At 41.2% G+C, this 19535-nt stretch overlaps 3 protein-coding genes across 3 annotated transcripts; all 3 read right to left on the bottom strand.

Annotated features, from left to right (window-relative positions):
* Positions 1–824: 824 nt before the first annotated feature.
* faslg (Fas ligand (TNF superfamily, member 6)) lies at positions 825–2899 on the bottom strand. The gene is made up of 4 exons (XM_079505984.1): positions 2595–2899; positions 1724–1769; positions 1544–1606; positions 825–1414 (listed from the first exon to the last, which is right to left on the bottom strand). Exons 1-4 carry the CDS (start codon positions 2874–2876, stop codon positions 996–998), a joined length of 810 nt encoding a protein of 269 aa, XP_079362110.1. The 5' UTR covers positions 2877–2899; the 3' UTR covers positions 825–995.
* Positions 2900–8481: 5582 nt separating this feature from the next.
* LOC306927195 (uncharacterized protein) lies at positions 8482–13623 on the bottom strand. Its single transcript, XM_079506882.1, has 5 exons — positions 13447–13623; positions 12113–12150; positions 11116–11190; positions 10676–10865; positions 8482–9687 (listed from the first exon to the last, which is right to left on the bottom strand). The coding sequence occupies exons 1-5, from the start codon at positions 13511–13513 to the stop codon at positions 9125–9127; spliced, it is 933 nt and encodes a 310-aa protein (XP_079363008.1). The 5' UTR covers positions 13514–13623; the 3' UTR covers positions 8482–9124.
* Positions 13624–14151: 528 nt separating this feature from the next.
* On the bottom strand, positions 14152–17881 carry caiap (CARD- and ANK-containing Inflammasome Adaptor Protein; the record flags this gene model as incomplete). The annotated part of the gene is made up of 4 exons (XM_079505398.1): positions 14152–14901; positions 15547–15769; positions 16389–16518; positions 16852–17881. The coding sequence occupies 4 exons, from the start codon at positions 17879–17881 to the stop codon at positions 14152–14154; spliced, it is 2133 nt and encodes a 710-aa protein (XP_079361524.1).
* Between the last annotated feature and the right edge of the window lie 1654 nt (positions 17882–19535).

Below are 19535 nucleotides of genomic sequence, written 5' to 3'. Positions count from 1 at the left end.
CCATAACTGAACAGTGATTGTCTCTGCATGCCCAACGCTTGTCTTGGAGAAGCAACCATTCTTTTCAGCACCACTAAAACTGTATCAAACATATGTGAACATCAAATAGATTTTCCTTTCAGTTTGACTTCAGCTACCTTGTTACAAATATAACTGCGGTCAGTCAGCAAAATCAATTGCGCACAACTGATATTATGTACAGCCTGAGTCTCATTAAGTAGGCTGATTTAAAAATAATAACAAAGAATGTTCTTTACAGATCCATTTGTTTTACTGTATTTGTATTAAAGGGGAATTTCTCCCTAAACCTTTTTTTTACAAAAGTAAGTTGATAATTATGTATATTGACCAAAAAAGAATATTTAAAAAAAATAAAGATATAGGGGAGCTGGGGCTGCAGCTGGAGATGAAGCTGGGGCTGGAGGGGTCTAACGCTAGAACTCCTATTCAATCGCGCAGTTGTTTTTTGTTCACATCTGTTCTAGATGATGTGACAGCAACACTCCATGCATTGTTGAGACTGCACTCTTCCTGGTCTACTATGTACTGATGTTAGACCCCCCCAGCAGCAGCCCCAGCTCCCCTATATCTTTATTTTTTTTAAATATTTGTTTTGGTCAATATACATAATTATCAACTTACTTTTGTAAAAAATGGTTTAGGGAGAAATTCCCCTTTAACACTGTATTGTGCTGTGCACAGTTTATACAGTATATCCTTCCATGTTGTTGGAAGTACATTCGCCTGCCATCATGAAGCCTGATTTATACTTAATCGCACGCATAGCTGATCTACAAGCTCACCATGTGTTCTACATGGTGGATGTGTGTTACACCAGCATATGACGGAGTCACGGAGCATAAATAAAGCATCAGACAGCAAGAAGCAAAAGGAGGGCAGGTGGGTTCAGCAAACTTCTGGAGTAGTCCTACTTGCTTCCAGCTCCCCCTCCTCAGGGTTTGCCTGGCTTAGATCAAACCATTGCCATAGCAGGCTTAGATCTTGTAGAGGCCAAAGAAATTGGCATGATGCTGATGGCTGAGATACGAGGGATGAGACACATTCACAAACACTCTGTCCTGTTTCTCTAGATGCAGGGCGGAGGCAAGATAGCTCTCTGAAGTCCAGACATTGCTCTGCCTCTGGTTACAGAAACCAGCTCTGTGGGCCTCCATCAGTTTCAGAGGTGTATTCTGTTTCGCTCTCCTCACAAACACGGTGTGTGTGTGAGTGTCTGTCGGGGCGCAGTTCTTGAAGAGCAGCTCCACGCGTGAGTAGATGTGGTAGAGACCAGTATGGTTGACCTGCAGACCTCCGTCCTCAACGCGGTAAGTTACGCCCCCCTCTGTGAATGCACGGCCTGTCTTCGCCTCCCATCGCAATGTCTTCTGGGACATATCTTTTTCAATCCGCCCTGTAGGGGAAGATGACATGTTAGATATTAGAATCCAGAGGAGAGAAAAGGGCAGGAGGAGAGGGGGATAGAAGATGACAGGAGAAGAGATGATAGGAGGACGACAGGAATGGGAATGTTCATGCTTACCTATAACGTGTGCTGCGGCTCTGCTGTCTGTAATTTCTCCATGCAGCTCAGGTTCTTGGAAACCTGAAACAGGTATTGGAGAGCACCTGTCAGCAATCATCTTCCTATTTCCCACCTTGATTTTAAAACAATGTTCCCTTTAATAGTGACCCTCTTAGTTAATGTGCTACTAACACTTACCAACTTGCTTTGCGGGTGTGAGAAATTCTTTCTCTGTGTCGATTTCCTGTCAGATAAATGATAAGGAGATATATCAATACCACTTCACATGAAAAAATAAAAACACATTCATGATTGTGTGACATGGAAAGATTTTTATTTCAATTTGAAATCACCCTCACATGTATGATTGAAATCACTTTTCAACTCTACATTATCAAAAACCACAAAGCAACATCTTTCAGGTCAAAGTTTCTGACAATGTTTGAGTTCAATGTTTGAGGAGGATATCCTGTCTCAGTGGACCGGTAACCCAAAAAAAGATTCTCCTTTTTAGCTTTTAAATGTCAGAGCGGAGTTGAGGTGAAGCTTTCTGGTGAAGTATAAAACACATAGGCCTAATTGATTATAAATGATTCGACTCTGGTCTGCATGTTTTCCAGAAATATTTATTTCCACTATCACCATACTACGCAACACCTACAGTTTCCCACTCACTTTAAAGTGGTCAGATGCCATACCATTGATGTTTGTTGCATTTCTGTGCCCATTTAAAGATCTTAAATAGCATTCTTAATTATATTAGAAGGCAATGTTTTTGGGGGGTCTTTAACTGTGTAATCTTTTTCACAAAGCTTGCTTTTCACAAACCACGTCTTACAATCTCATTTAGTTATACTCCATTATATATATGTGTGCATGCGTACACGTACACGTGCATGCGCGCACACACACACACACACACACACACACACACACAATGTAGTTTATAATTGACCAACATAATGTGGAAATCCCGTTTCGTTAAAGGCTCTTTACATCTTCAAACTATTCTCATTTTACTATGTACTTATTATTATTATTACAATACCAGCCAATCACATCACCTTACCTTTCTTATATTAACCAGTTCTCGCTGTAACGTGTGTATCTGGTAAGCTCCAAGCCCCATGGCTGCAAACACAAGCATTAGAAGGAAAAGCAGAACCACCAGCAGGCCAGGACTGACACCCATGCAGCTCTGTCTCTTCCCCCGGCTCCTTGCTCTCTCCCGGGCAGGAGGAAAGGACCAGCAAGGTATCAGGCCTGGGGGCTGGACAGAGTGCTGTGGGTCTCTTCCACCATCATCTACCAGAAAGACCTGTGGGAACGGATACTTCGGATCATGGCTCATGGTGCAAATCTAGGTGCAACAAAAAGATAGTGTATTGCCTCTGTATGTGCAAGGCGGTGTGTTGCATCTGTATGCTGAAGGCGTGCATGTATGTTTCTATCTGAGAGCACCCTTGTCTTAAAACTCTGAAGTCTTCAGGCGTCAACCCCTCTAAAACCCACAACCTCCACCCACACACATATATGGACTGATGTGAGACATTAATGGCTGCACATTACTTCACTCATCCATTAATCACTTTCCTGTGCACACCACTTTCTCACACACACACACACACACACACACACACACACACACACACACACACACACACACACACACACACACACACACACACACACACACACACACACACACACACACACACACACACACACACACACACACAGCAGACTAGGGCAACCACAACTTTTTACAATTTCCCTGAAAGGCAACAATGAGAATAAGTGAATACCCTTACATGATGAACACATCACAGCCTAAATGCAACGGCTGAGTGTGAGAGATTTCCTCTTGCCCCAGAATTCACCAGATGACATTTCATTTAGGGTTTGCCGTGGCTTCTGTTCCACTGAAAATGTACACATCTTTGAGCCTAAATTACTGACAATTAGTATTGTTTTAGTAATAAGTGATTTAGTTATTTTCACCAAAGCAACAATTGGGATAATTTTTACCCACATTTTGCAATAAAACAATCGCATTAAATGTAGATAATACTGCTTATATTGTTGATATATTGTTCTGTTCTGTCATTTTTTATATAATGCTTTTCCTTCCTTTTTTTTGCGCTTTCATTTATCTTCCTATCCTCTTCTTTTGCCTCGATGTATGTTTTTATGCTCTGTGATGTGAAGCACTTTGGTTCGACCTCGGTCGTTGGAAATGTGCTATACAAATAAAGTTTGATTTGATTTGATATCGTTTTTGACACGTCATGTGGCCAATACAGTTGAACCCCTCACTTCACACGAGTGTGATTTATGTTTATTTTTTTTACATTTTATAATTCATTCAACCAAAAACATTTATTTGAGCTGTGTTGATAAGCACATAGATCGTAATCTTGGTGGGGGTATAAGTGTTATACCCCCACCAAGATTACGATCTCTGTGCTTGCTTGCTTGCTATTATACCCCCACCAAGATTACAATCTCTGTGCTTGTGAAACCGCTATATCAACACTACTCAAATAAATGTTTTTGGTCATGCGGCAGTGTGCCACATGAAAAAGAAACAGGGATGTATCTGCTTTCATGCTGTCATGCAGCGTGAGCTGCGTGAGACTTGAGAGCAGTGAGGTAGATAGTTAGATAGGTACAATGTAGTGAGTTAGATAGGTACAGTGTAGTGAGGTAGATAGTTAGATAGGTACAGTGTAGTAAGGTAGATAGTTAGATAGGTACAGTGTAGTGAGGTAGATAGTTAGATAGGTAGTGTAGTGAGGTAGATAGATAGGTACAGTGTAGTGAGGTAGATAGTTAGATAGGTACAGTGTAGTAAGGTAGATAGTTAGATAGGTACAATGTAGTGAGTTAGATAGGTACAGTGTAGTGAGGTAGATAGTTAGATAGGTACAGTGTAGTGAGGTAGATAGATAGGTAGTGTAGTGAGGTAGATAGTTAGATAGGTACAGTGTAGTGAGGTAGATAGATAGGTACAGTGTAGTGAGGTAGATAGTTAGATAGGTACAGTGTAATAAGGTAGATAGTTAGATAGGTACAGTGTAGTGAGGTAGATAGTTAGATAGTTAGGTACAGAGCAGTGAGGTAGATAGTTAGATAGGTACAGTGTAGTGAGGTAGATAGTTAGATAGGTACAGTGTAGTGAGGTAGATAGTTAGATAGGTACAGTGTAGTGAGGTAGATAGTTAGATAGGTACAGTGTAGTGAGGTAGATCGTTATATAGGTACAGTGTAGTGAGGTAGATAGTTAGATAGGTACAGTGCAGGGAGGTAGATAGTTATAGGTACAGTGTAGTGAGGTAGATAGTTATAGGTACAGTGTAGTGAGGTAGATAGTTAGATAGATACAGTGTAGTGAGGTAGATAGTTAGATAGGTAGGTACAGAGCAGTGAGGTAGATAGTTAGATAGGTACAGTGCAGGGAGGTAGATAGTTAGATAGGTACAGTGCAGGGAGGTAGATAGTTAGATAGGTACAGTGTAGTGAGGTTGATAGTTAGATAGGTACAGTGTAGTGAGGTAGATAGTTAGATAGGTACAGTGTAGTGAGGTAGATCGTTAGATAGGTACAGTGTAGTGAGGTAGATAGTTAGATATGTACAGTGTAGTGAGGTAGATAGTTAGATAGGTACAGTGTAGTGAGGTAGATCGTTAGATAGATACAGTGCAGGGAAGGAGAGAGAGAGAATGAGATGACAATTAGCACCACAAGCAAAGCATCAGAGCAGTCTGGTCTTGAATTACAGGAGGAAAGATGATGTAATTTGTCAGCATGACATTGTTGCAAAAATGTTGGGTCACTCTGAGGATTATTTAATTTAATTGAGACATGAGAGTGATGATAAGTTTAATGAGAGCCTCAGTGGATTCATATCAGAAATTGTTTTATTTAAAAAAACATTATGAAAATAGAGAAATATAATAATAGCATTATTTTTAATATTTCAGCGTTAGAAATACAAAAAGTGGGTAGAAGGTGAAATGTTATTATACTTTATACGTGATAATATATTTTCAGATGTTAAGAGTATTTTTTTGTAGTATAGAATATTTAATTCTGAACAATACATATATACACACACACACACACACACACATATTTTTTTAAAGATCAGTTTACATTGAATTAAAGATGAATTATTAATCGTTTTGAAGAGATTATATCATCTTAAAAGCATATATTTTTATATATATATATATATTATTCATATAAGTCGTATATTTTATAGAAATTAAATGTCATATCTATTCTCTCTAAAGTTTTTTGTAGAAAAGAATTGTATTTTATATTAATGTCAGATTTATTTTCAAGGTTTATCTATTGTTTTAGTATTTAATTTTAATATTTTATAGAGGGGGTGATAGTAAGTTTGTAGAGGTCGGCAGTACTTGCGTGCTCGACAGAGTGCAGATCTAGTTTTCACAGTGGTTATGAAGTTTCCATAAGACTGATGCAACTGCCAAAATCAGGACTAACTAGAGCCAATTAGCTTGGTTAGCTAAATTGCAGAAACAAATCGAGACTCAAGGCTTTTATATAGCCACCATGGAGAGAAAGCTGATGCTCTTCCTAAAAGACGTAAGGATATATGATACGTAGCTTGCGGAGTTAGTTCAGTCAGATATACTCAAGCGGGTTCATGCTATGCCCAAGGGACATAAATGTATTCGAGGGGTTAATATGTGGGTGACTTGTATACAGTGTTTGCAAGACCCACATGTCATTCGCTGACCAATTGGGCGGGATATTTAAGTATCTATGTAAAGCGCCTTGGATAAAGGCGCTACAGTATATAAATGCACCATTTACCTCCCTGCTCTTTATATTTAATGATGGTGTTTAATTGTGCCGAGCAGTGAGAAAATTGCAGCAGAGCCGAATGCCAAGATAATATGTAGTTTAGTTTAGTTTAGTTTATTTGATCATCTTCACAGTAACAAAACAACTTATTCGTTAACACACGGTTACATAACCAAAAAGAACTGGAGGTGATCAAAAGGAATAGGCTGAAGCTGAAAGCTTATAAATGCCTATCCTACGAACATCAAAATAAAATAAAAATCCTCACGTATCCTCACATACCCCACCCACCCCCGTGTCACCATAGAGATCCACCAGGATCACTATAAAGTAATTACCATAATCATCATCATCATCATCATCATCATCCTCATAGGTTAAATATGTTATATACAAATGAACTTATGATATACTGTATTTAGCCAAAAGGATATGCTTGAATAGTATCTTGAATCGAGAGATGTGTCTGCTGTGTTTCACATCCTCAGTCAAGCCATTCCATATTTTAACCCCACAGACAGAAATACACATGCTCTTCCGGGTGGTGCTAACACAAGGTTGTTGAAAGTTTAGGTCCCATCTTAACTGATATCGTCCCTCCCTATCCTTGAACAATTTTAGGATATTCACAGGAAGTTGTTTATTCCTTACTTTGTACATAATTTGTGCCGATTTAAATTCAACTAAATCTAATAATTTCAGTGTGGAAGACTTTAAGAACAGTTCATTTGTAGGATTATAGTAACCTACCTTATGTACTATTCTTAATGCTCTTTTTTGCATTATAATTAAAGGCTGTAGGTTGCTTCTATAGGTGTTTCCCCACACCTCCACACAATATGTCAGATATGGTGATATTAGTGTGTTATATAATGTAATCAGTGACTTATAATTTAGTACATGTCTGGTTTTGCCTAGTACACCAACACTTCTAGCTAATTTAGAACGGATATATTTTATATGGGGTTTCCAACTGAATTTGTCATCTATAATCACTCCCAAAAATATGTTCTCATTAACTCTTTCTATGTTTACATTGTCGATCTTTAACTCAACTGGTGAATTTGATTGTATTGATTTATTTCCAAAGATCATGAATTTTGTTTTTCCCAAGTTGAGTGATAGTTTATTTGTATCAAACCATAGTTTTAGTTTACCCAGTTCAAATGAGACCTCCTTCAACAATTGCTGAAGGTTCTCCCCAGCACAGAAGATGTTAGTGTCATCGGCAAAGACAACATACTTCAAGATACTTGAAACTTTACATATGTCGTTTATGTATAGTATAAATAATTTAGGACCTAAAATTGAACCTTGCGGTACCCCACAGTTAATGGGTGAGCAACTAGACTTATGCTCCCCTATCTGTACGTATTGTTGTCTGTTTTTTATGTAACTCTTAACCCAATTAAGCCCTACCCCTCTAATCCCATATTTTTCTATTTTTTGCAGTAATATGTCATGGTCTATTGTATCAAATGCCTTTTTTAAGTCAATAAAGATACCAAGGGCATATTTATTACTGTCGATTGATGTAGTTAATTCTTCAATTAGCTCAATCAGTGCCATTGTAGTTGACCGGCCAGATCTAAATCCATATTGACTCTCCATAAGAATATTGTGTTTATCTATAAAACTGTCCAACCTTGCAGAGAATATTTTTTCCAGAATTTTTGAAAATTGAGACAGCAGGGATATGGGCCTATAGTTGGTGAAGCAATGTTTATCACCAGCTTTGTAAACTGGGATAACCTTGGCCGTTTTCATTTGGGTGGGGAAAAAACCTGTTTTGAGAGATAGATTGCAGATATGTGCTAAGGGGTCTGCCACAGCACAAATAACCTTCTTCAAAACTGCCATGTTAATACCATCTCCATCTGTAGATGTTTTGTTGTTTAACTTGTGGACAATATCTAGTATTTCCTGTTTGTCTGTGTTGTGTAGGAAGATTGAGGCAGGATTTCTTTCATCATGCAGTTGAGCAACACCACCTCCTAGGGGTGGTTTTATTTCGGCAGCCAGATTTGGACCCACACTCACAAAGAAGTTATTAAACTCCTCCACCACCTCATTCATGTTGTTGATTATTCTATCATTATCAATAAAGTGATGTGATGTATATGCACACTTGATTTATATGCACGACTCTGATTCTATAATAAATATTGGTTAAACCTATTTGTGAGTTATCTGACTGAATTCAATTTATTTTCCAGAAAAGTTGCACGCAACAGCAATGTAGACCTCTACGTCAGTGGTAAGTGGTAACCATGAGCCATGTAAAGTTCCTGCTTTCAACAAGTCGACACGCCACCAGTTTCCCAGAAACATGTTGAAAGCAACCCTCTTACAGAGGGAGGGGTTTGGGGACTAGGTCAGGCTCACTGCACACACAAAGTCTAACCAGTGACTCACTTAGTTAGCAAGTATTTTCTCTTCAGCCTGCACAAGTGTGGTCTTGACTCTTGATGACTGATTACACGGTTTACACTGATTGCACAATTTCTCCACTCAAGACATTTTTCTAAACTACTCCTTTTCCATGTGCCTAGTCATTCTTATATATTTGTCACAGATCAGATTATTACATACTGCAATTTCTTACAAAATTACCTCCCACTGTACTGTAGTTTATCACCATTCACATTTACAGCAGAATACCTATAAGGTACGACAGAGTTGCCAAACAAAATATACATCATCTTAGCCATATGTACAAAACCGTAAGACCCGACATACAGGTGTCATTGTAATCTACCGGTGTCACGTATAAGAGTCTTCATCTGAAGAAGAATAACAACACAGTCCAAGTACATTCCCTGCTTCCATCATCCCAGTGACGCAGGATTTTGTGGTCCTCCCTGTACAGTCAGACCCTGGATTCTGCTCTGTGACTTCACCTTTCTGTCCACTAATGTCCCCAATTCCTGTCTCTTCAGAAATGTCTCTGCTCTGATCCAAAATAGTTTGTCCCAGAGTGGGATTATAGAGGTTTGGCAGGCCAGACTGCAACGCCCTGACTAGACCGTGTGTATGAGACAAATCCGGCTGAGCTACCGGCCCTCTATACCCAGCCACTGCCACTGCCAGTCGGGTACGGTCAAAAGAGAGTGGCTGGTCCTGGTCTGCACACACTAGCCTTGGAGGTTCTGGAGTGGGATTGGCGGTAACAGGGGCTCTGGGCTCAGCTTCTGGTTGGTTGTGATGTCCTGTTTTGCCATCAGCTGAGGCTGCGTAACCTTCTGTCCTTTCGCCAGCCAAGTCACTTTCAACTCCCCTCAGGGGACCACTGCCGCCATGTGGCTCACAATGCCGTGGTTTCTTAACTGTGCATGAGAGTGAAAATAGGGGAGAAAACAGAAGGCTTGTAATATGTTTGATGTAAGGACTGATACTATCATCCTATCAAGAGAAATGAAACAGAAACCCAATTTTACTGGTCTACTACAGGTCACAAAATATGACAAAAACACTCAAAACAACACGTCTGATAAGATGGGCTCCAGGTTTTTCAATAATAACTGCCATCATCAGTGAGGTCATGAATTTGACTATTGGCTGAAATCCCCTCCCCAATGAAAATGAACATATTAACCCATTTCAAAGATTTGTGTCGCATTTTCACGATTTTTCAAAAGACGAGTGGCGCGCTACGAGCTTGTAGATCTGCTATTTTTCAAAAGCTAAAGTATAACATAATGCTTAGTGAAAACACCAAAAGGGGTTCCCGCCCAGAATGGGTTAAAAAAAAAAAAAAAAGAGTTCTGGAAACATAGAAGAAACTTGAATTAACAGAGCGATACCTATATATGTATGTATTCTGAAACCTATCTTAATTACGTCACCATCAACAGCCGATTATAACCACGCCTATCATACATACATACCACTTCTGGTCCAGCCGACCACAATACTTGCACGCTCTGCTTGCGCAAGTAGTGATTTTGCTTGCTTGAACAACTCACTGGGTCTATGGAGTGTCTCCCATGTGGATATCGGACTTCATCAAACTATGACTTATAGTGTATATATATACACAGGATATCTACTCTGTTTGATGACATATTCAATCTCAGCCTCTCCTCTCATCCTATCCTTATCTGTATAGTGACATCGGACAATGTAATCGCTTTGAGCAATCCTCTAAAGGTCCCTGCACACTGCTGCGTTCTCTTTTCTGACCCGAATATCGGAGCAAATTTCAGTTGCGTCGTTCTTTTCAGCAAAACGCACCAGTCTGCAAGGACCTAATCGGAAAAACACAGCAGTGAGCAGTGAGTGTGCTCCTTTATACTTTAGGTTTGTTAAACTGACCACTGCTTGGAGAGTCTTGTGTGTCTTCCCTCCTCTTGGCATATGCCCGAGGAGTCCATGGCTTATGTTTACAGGAGGGGTCGACAATCCGTAGTTTGGTGATGAAGCGTTTGTACTCTTTCTCCAGGGCATCGATGCATAGCTGGAACTCTGCTATCTTTCTTTCTGGGTAGTGGGAAAGCTGGGACTGCTGTGAAATATTAAGAAAAGCATAATTTGTAGCAGTATAGTTCCCAAGTTCAGACAGCATTGCAATGTAGTCACCTCTCCATCTGGAGAGGGAAGCAAACAATGAATGGACATGAAACTGACGGCCATTGATTCATCATTGCAATGAATCTGGCCATTCTAACTTATTCCTGAACAACCTCATGAATTGCCAGCACAGTTGGAATTAGGTTCACAATCACCACACAATACATTAGAAATTGTGAATTTACCTGCAGGTAATACTCAATTTCACTCTTGATACTAGGGATCCACTTTTTCACAGATGAGGCAGAATTAAGAGTCGACTGTAGGAAAAAAGGAATGACATGAAAAGGAGTTTAGGCCAGCTGCAATTTGCAACAAAGGATTTTTTTTATAATTGGTTGAATCTAGAGTTGCAACACCAGCCATTGACAATCCATTCATCCAAACAGAAAAGTCAGATCTGCTTGTATTAAATATCGTTAAACTCACAAACATTTCAGCTGTAAGGGAAGCTTGAATTATCCTCTTTCAATCTGCAAAGAGTTTGTTTCATAAAAATCCCCCGTAGACATGTTATGAGCTACTTTCTGTATTCTGTGCAGGCAATACGTTTTTGGAGTTTGGAAGCACACATTTTCATTAACACATCGTGCTGCTGCTTCCTTGTGCAAATTCGAAATAGGTGGTCGTACACAGGGCCATTCAGTGACTTCCGACGAGTCCTTCCAAACTACAACACTACAGCAGAAAGTAACTCATAACGTGTCTATGGTGGATTTTTATGAAACAAACGCTTTGCAGATTGAGAGAGGGTACTGTAATTCAATCATCCCTTAGAGCTGAAATGTTGGTGAGTTTAACATTATTTTATACAAGCAGATCAGACTTTTCGTTTGGATGAATGGATTGTCAATGGCTGGTGTTGCAACTCGAGATTCAACCCATTATTAAAAATAAAAATCACACCCGTGTGAACTGAGTGGTGCAAGGTCTTATATAGCCTGATCAGCTGTGGTCTGACGTAATGTCAGTGACCATAGCAACCATGCTCATTCTTTTGGGCCCCACGTACAGGTACACACAAACACGGATACAAACAAAGCTGGTTGTTGGAGTGGTTTGCACCACTCAAAAATATATACCGGTATATAGTGTTTCAAATTGTGGCTAGGTTTAGGCAGTATTAAATGGAATTGTCATGTTAGAACAGATCCAGGTGTTTTAAAAGCTTTAATAAATTACCAATTTGGGTCTCCGCTCATGTACTTTGATGCGTCCCTCTGCAAAACATATGAAATACATGTTACATTTTTATCTCTTTTACAAAGGCTAACATTGGCATAGATTGCTCCAAATATACTAACATCAGCAAAATAACATTGAATAAAGGACTGGTGGAATAATATTAATGAGGGTATGTGTAGTGTTCTTGTTGCGTTTCATTTATTCGCACAATAAAAACAGTAGGCTACAAAGGTAACATTATTAAAAGACACAGAAATAAGTGCAAGTGAGAAAGTACCAAACAATTACTAAGTTAAACATAGTAATACTAATCAAACAGTGTGCTGTGCTGTTGTGTAGGACAGGTACTACTAAATACATGTAGACCTATGTAGGCCTATGTTTTTTTCTTTTCTTACTACTAATGAACATACTTATTTTAAGCCTATAGGCTACCTTAGATTATTGTTCGTGAAATCTTTCATTCATTCAGCAAACTTTAATGCTGTCAGCTTCATATACTGTAGGGTAGGCTGTAGGGTTTCAGGACGCTTGTTTACCGTTTCTGTATTTTGGAAGGCTCCATACAGAAAAGGTAAACAAGGGTAGCCCTTTTCCTCCGAGGTGGAAAGCCTGGTGATACTTAGCCCGTCTCCGGACCCCCCGGGTTGAGCTCCTTTGGACCGCTACCACGAAGGGTCCGGTCTCACCGGCGTCAAGCGACATGGGATGCAATCTGACTTTCCCTGTTTTACCTCTGTGCTGCGGTGTCGGTGTCACGCTGACATATTCCAAAATAAGCATATGAACGCTATAGGAGACAACGAACCTTCTGACCCCCCCCGCGAACGGCTCAGAAGCCGTTAAGTATTTTTAATGTTTGTACGACCATTTTGGCAGCTCTGAAATTCTCTCTTGTTGACATCCCATTGTACCGCCTCCAGCATATCGGTTGGCTAGCTGCGCCTCCCTACGCGCCTCGTAGGCGCAGCTAGCCAACCGAGATGTCAACAAGGAGGGACCGAAGAGAGAATTTCAGAGCTGCCAAAATGGTCGTACAAACATTAAAAATACTTAACGGCTTCTGAGCCGTTCGCGGGGGGGGTCAGAAGGTTCGTTGTCTCCTATAGCGTTCATATGCTTATTTTGGAATATGTCAGCGTGACACCGACACCGCAGCACAGAGGTAAAACAGGGAAAGTCAGATTGCATCCCATGTCGCTTGACGCCGGTGAGACCGGACCCTTCGTGGTAGCGGTCCAAAGGAGCTCAACCCGGGGGGTCCGGAGACGGGCTAGGTGATACTACTACGGGTAGCTACTGCTAGCAGACACAACCTGGCTACAACTTGCCCTCTTTCTCTTTCTGAAGCCACAGTCTGTTGAGCCTTCCTTGTTGCTTCTCCTCGTTCCTTGCCATCTTTGCACAGTCAGTAACACGCTGATGTATAAGGTGTAAAAATGGACAGTGAATGGAACCGCTAATAATGCACTGGCTGTTTACTTTCCACCACGTCACGTGACTTTGGAACCGTGGTCACGTGTAATGGTGTAGTTATGCCCCAGTTTTTGTTGGTTCATGATCTTCTTTTTTTAATTCAAATAAGATTTAAAAACTGTCGATGCTCTTTGCAACTTTTTTTTACATTTGTATAGTACTATATATGACATAATATTCTGATCGTTTTGTTTGCATTGTAGTTGTAGGTGATAAATAACACCATGGCTCCACCCTGTGGTCAAATAGAGAAACGACTATATTCAACTATATTCAAATATCTCAGTCAATAAAATGAAACGTTGGATATGATACGTATTTATATTCAAACAAATAAACATGTGGGGATTCAATAGGGGATTGTAGTCTAGCTAAATAAGGCTATTATCTACTTCACTGTGGGAAAAACTTTTTTCTTGTTTGCGTTATCCTTGATTATGATGGGTTTGATGTAGCCTATGTTACATGATAGACACATCATCAAGAACATTACTCCTTCAATTTTAGCTCAATGAAGTTACTAAAGTCCATCCTACTAAAATGTCTGATCTTCCCTTCCCCTACTTGATCAGAAACATCTTTCTCTTCAGCAAGGTTGCGATGGCCTCATGCTCCAATGTGTTTTCACCCTCTGCCACCTGTAATGGAGTCTTCCCTACGTTGTTGGTGGTCTGCAGATCTGCCCTCTTCCCGTGTCCCGCCTGCCCGGCCTGACCCCAGCCCAGAAGTCTCCTGACTGTCTCTTGGTGCCCACCCCGAGCAGCACAGTGTAGGGCCGTGTCCTTACTGTTGTCCATAGCGTTGATCTTTGCCCCGGCCTCCAGGAGCAGCTCAATTGCACTGTGGTTGCCTTTCTCAGCTGCAGCATGGAGAGGGGTTTTCCTCCATACGTTCCTCTCGTCCACTCCCTTGTTTTTCAGTGCTTGAAGAAGCACTGTGACCGCTGCAGCCTGGCCGCTAGCTGCTGCGTAATGGAGAGCAGTGGAACCGTTCATGTCCTTGGCCCCTGCCTTTGCCGTGTGGGACAGTAGTGATGTCACAGCAGCCATGCTTCCCTCACCAGCGGCTAGGTGCAGGGGGGTTTTCTTCTCCTTGTCAATGGTGTTTGGGTCCGCTCCAGCTGAGATGAGTAGGCTCACCACAGGGGTTTCCCTCTGGGTTGATGCTGCCCAGTGCATGGCTGTCCTCCCCTGCCTGTCCTTTGCTCCTGGGTCGGCCTTGCCCTGAAGAAGCTGGGTCACTGTCTCTGTATGACCCAGCTGGCAGGCAATATGAAGAGGAGTCAGGCCATCCTGATTCACTGCATTCACCTGATGAAATGAAACTAAACTTGTTAAGTATCACTCATAGTATAGTAGTATATGTTTTTCTTACCGCTTTTTTATCCCCAATTTCATTTAGTCAACCCTAGGAGGGTCCAGGGGGAAAATCCGCAACATCGGAGTTGGAACCGGAGACCAATTGTGTCTCCATTGACCCGCTGAGCGCTGTTCATTGCCCACCGGCAGGGGCAATGGGGCTCAAGAGGTTTAAGCCAATTTAGCAATTTAGACTAATAGGGCCTTTGTCCTACTCCTCCCGCCCAACACTCCCTGCCGCCTCAGCCCGTAAGAATACATGCAATTAGGGTGATAATTGTCACTGCATATTCTTACGGGCTGAGGCGGAAGCCCTGCCCGGCTTACCTCCCCCGAACGGAACACGGATCAATTATGTTCATCTAGACGCTCGACAAAGCCGGATGGACCACAGTGGATTCAAACCCTCCGTGGTGGTGGGCAGATACTTTGCCACTATGCTACCCAAGCGCTATATTTAACTTTATGATACCAAATGCCATAAGTCCAATTTGCAAGGTTATATGTGTCCCTACAAATCTACAAAATGGCCATCCAAGAATGATTGCTTCTAAAAGAAATGACATACTGTATTTATTACATAATGTCAGAATTTACCTGAGCCCCAGCTCTCAACAGCAGACCAGCTAATGCTGACCTGTTGTGTTGTGCTGCCACGTGCAGAGGGGTTTGGCCTTCAGGTCCTGTGATGTTGGGATCTAATCCCTTCTCCAGAAGTGTCTGCACTATAGACACACTGCCACCTTGGGTAGCTAGGTGTAAAACTGAGGACAGGTTGGGTAGTGTGGCATCAAGTCTGGCCTGTTTTGCTGCCAGAGCTCTGAAGTAAAAACAAGCAAAAACAAAAGAGTAAAAGTCAGTCAGATACTTCTATTGTTTGCAATCATGTACCTTCTCTCCCAAATTCCTTGCCTATGTTACATAGCTTCACAGAATAGAAATGAACATTTCGGCTATCCAGCCTTCATCAGTGTGATGAAGGCTGGATAGCCGAAACGTTTGTCTTCTATTATGCAAAAATAAAAACAAAACAATGCAGTCTTGGTGTGTGCGACCCATTACCGTTATTTTTTGATAAGATCAATGATCATACCATCAAACAGGTGAAGAATGATTGGATACGATTATGTTTCATTCATAGAAGAGAAAGTTTAATGATGCACTTTAATGATATATATTATGACTATTAATTCCTACACACTTTCAGCATGTTACCACGTACTCGGGCGTCTAATGAAAGTTGGCTTTCTGTCCTTCTCCACTCTGAGTTTGTCCTTTTATGAAGAACAATCCTAGAACTATCACTGGATGTAATTTATGTTAGGGCAGACTAATTTAAACCTAAGGCCCCAAATTATTACGATTAACGGCCCTGTTGAATATAAAACTATAGCTGATAATCAGTTAAGAATGGCCTGTCTCAGAGTAACTACATTTACCTGAATGCCTCTGTGTGCCCCAACTCAGCAGACAACAGGAGGGCAGTGTATCCCTGCTTGTCGTACAAATTTACATCAGCTCCATGGTCTATCAGAGCAGTCATCACTTCATCTTGGTTCTTTTTCACAGCTGAGAAGAGAACAGAGCCCAGGGTCTCTGCACTCAGGGCCCCTTTGGCATGCGCTAAGATTTGCAAAATTATAAATGTAAAAAAGTATTCACAGTTTTACATAAAAAAAATCTCTTTTTCAGTGCTATTGAAATATTTAAATTGTCATAAATGACTACCGTGATGATAATAATAATTACAACACTATAAAGAATATACAGTATGAGGTTGAGACTCACCAAGCAGTAAATGCAGTATAGATCCATGATTGAGTTCAATAGCTTTATGTATATCTGCATGGCTAACCTTTGCGCCTGCGTTAAGAAGGACAGTCACGGTTTTCTCATTGTTACCAGTGACTGCAAGGGACATTGCTGTCTCCTTGTGGCAATTCCTTGCATCAACAGCAGCCCCACTCTGCAGAAGCACCTCAGCCAACCCCCAGTCATCCTCTCTGGCAGCGATGTGGAGGAACGAGTCTTGCAACTGTTTTTGCCTGGTCTCCTCTTTCACGAGGGCTTTGACTGATCCCAGGTGCTTGTTCTTTGCTGCCAGGTGGACAGGTGTCTTAGCCTGTTTATCCTGGAGGTAAATGGGGGCCCCGCTCTTCACGAGGGCCCTGACCGCCTCAGTGTGGCCCCTGCCGGCTGCCAGGTGAAGAGCTGTTTGACCATTGTTATCTATCAGGTCCAGCCTGGCCCCTCTATGGATGAGGAGCTCGATGACTGACAGGTGGCCATGTTCGGCGGCTATGTGTAACAGCGTTTCATTGGTGGAATTAAGAATGTTAATGTCAGCGTCTTCTAACCGTTCCTTCAGCAGTGACAAGTCCTCCGAGGCAACAATGTCAAAAATGTTTTGTGGCTTGCTCTGTGCTGGTTCATACAACTCTGGGACCGTGGTCCTGTCCTCCTTTTGAGTTTTAGAGCTCTTCGAACTAGTAGCCTTCTGGTTGACAACCTGTGTATTAGTCTTAACCAATCCCTCCTCCTCCCTCTCTAACAAATACCCAATCAGCTGTCTCCTAGGATCTCGAATATGTTCGTTCACAACCCCCACATAGGCCTTGATGCGCTGATACAGGTCGGGCTCTGCTAGCAAAAGACATGGGTGGAAGAATTTCCGACAAGCCCTCTCACCTCTGGCCACCAGGATGTCCAGGAGCCTGGAGTTCTGCTCTTTCTGTGTCCCAATGGTCAAAACGATGGATTTCTTGGCAGTTGTGAAGACTCCCTCTGTGACGAGAAGATCCAGCAGGTGCTCAGTATGTGAGATGCCATAGACCAGATCTGACTTCTTTGCCTTGATCACATCTATAGCATAGGGATTAGCAGTGTGCACTGCTTTAGAATTCTGAAAACCCTTGAGTTTTGTGTTGATCATTTTAAAATGACGATACACTCAGCCAGCCAGAGATCTCATAAGTTGGACTGTCTGGTATATGTGTGTATTATATATCTCATTGCTAAGTGAATTATCTCACCTAGGCAACCAGGTAAATAGAGACAGCATTTACTACTCTACCTATCCTTTGTGTGGCTTTGGCCAGTTGTCATTATGCTGCCAAAACCTGCAATTAAGTTATTGGTTGTTTTCATAAGCAGGGCCTGTTGTGAATCCTCATACATTTGCTTCCAGTCAAGATGAATAAAATGTACCGTATGTTGTTCTATAAAAAACATTTCAGCCAGGAGGTTAATTACCACTGGTAAAAAGCTTCATGGTGGCACAATACATACATCTATTCTGTAGCTTGCTTCTCATCTTGTTATTCACTGTGTTTTTCTCAATGTGCAATATCATGGAACACCAAATCATCATGATTCACCACAACCAAATATGCTGTAAAAATGAAGAAACCTCAGCCTTCCAGAACGGACCATGTCCCTGAACCCATCAAATGTTATGCTTCTTCAAAAATTATTAGTTCTGGCCAGAAAATGTATCCTTTTCAATTGGATTATGGATAAACCTCGTGATACGTCACACCATCATATATGGCAGTCTCCATACATATGAAGATCACAACACTGACCTCATCAAACCCTGGATAGCCATACACACAAATATGAACACAAGTAGTTTACATTTGTAGCCAAGCTGTATAACACGCACGCACGCACGCACGCACGCACGCACGCACGCACGCACGCACGCACGCACGCACACACACACACACACACACACACACACACACACACACACACACACACACACACACACACACACACACACAATTATATACTGTGGGTTAATTTTGCTTTTATGATCCCTTATAATTATGATCCCTTTCTATCACTGTTAATATAGACTACTACAATTTTAACTTGTATCTTATTTTATGATATTTGCATATTCTCAACACTGTTGAAGAAGGTTGAAGTACAGGAATGTAACTGCCCATAATGCTGCTGTATACCAGGTATATTAGGCCTATAATGTGACATAAACACACTTGAATTTGAACATTTTCTCTCAAAGAACACCCCATATCAACATACGATTATAAACATTACAAATGAATTGATTAGATAGCCTATTACATCTTATACATTAATTAACAGTTTAATGCTGTATTTGGGAGAAACCAAATTTCTACAATCATAAATGATTTCCTCTTGTTTGCCTGTTCTTTGGAATGTCACCGATAATTGCCTTGCTAAGCATGCAATGCAACTGCATAACGTTAAGGCAGATTGTTGTATTGTTTGACTTTCAGCAGCACACCCGCTGAGCTCTAATAATCCACATGGTATACTAGCCTACTGCCCAGCAGCTTTTTGGAGCGACTCATTTCCCGTAAAACACGCCTATGCCATGGTGACGTAGATCTTCCGACGAGTGGGTGTCCCTATATGGTCAGGAGATACCACTTCCGGAATGATGTCATGTTCGCACATATTGGGGCAAAACAGGAGCCGATTTTCTTAATGATAACAGTTACAATTATACAATACCAGCTGAGCCACACTTGATATTATTCGAAATTACCCAGAATATAGCCATTCACGTAATGATGGAAAACATTTGCATGCTT

The sequence above is a fragment of the Electrona antarctica genome (assembly GCF_951216825.1).
Source record: "Electrona antarctica genome assembly, chromosome: 7".
Taxonomy (NCBI): Eukaryota; Metazoa; Chordata; class Actinopteri; order Myctophiformes; family Myctophidae; genus Electrona; species Electrona antarctica.
The sequence above is the reverse complement of the archived record's forward strand: the minus strand, read 5'-3'. Positions and strand labels throughout refer to the sequence as shown.

What these genes read in the sequence shown, in the direction of transcription:
- faslg (XM_079505984.1), bottom strand. Translation starts at nt 2,876, where the DNA reads ATGAGCCATGATCCGAAGTATCCGTTCCCACAGGTCTTTCTGGTAGAT. An exon ending in AACTGGTTAATATAAGAAAG is followed by an intron (nt 1,770 to 2,594) that starts GTAAGGTGATGT and finishes TTTATCTGACAG; the next exon opens with GAAATCGACACAGAGAAAGA. An exon ending in CACACCCGCAAAGCAAGTTG is followed by an intron (nt 1,607 to 1,723) that starts GTAAGTGTTAGT and finishes TACCTGTTTCAG; the next exon opens with GTTTCCAAGAACCTGAGCTG.
- LOC306927195 (XM_079506882.1), bottom strand. Translation starts at nt 13,513, where the DNA reads ATGGCAAGGAACGAGGAGAAGCAACAAGGAAGGCTCAACAGACTGTGG. An exon ending in ATGAGCGGAGACCCAAATTG is followed by an intron (nt 11,191 to 12,112) that starts GTAATTTATTAA and finishes TTTTTCCTACAG; the next exon opens with TCGACTCTTAATTCTGCCTC. An exon ending in ACAAGACTCTCCAAGCAGTG is followed by an intron (nt 9,688 to 10,675) that starts GTCAGTTTAACA and finishes TCTCATGCACAG; the next exon opens with TTAAGAAACCACGGCATTGT.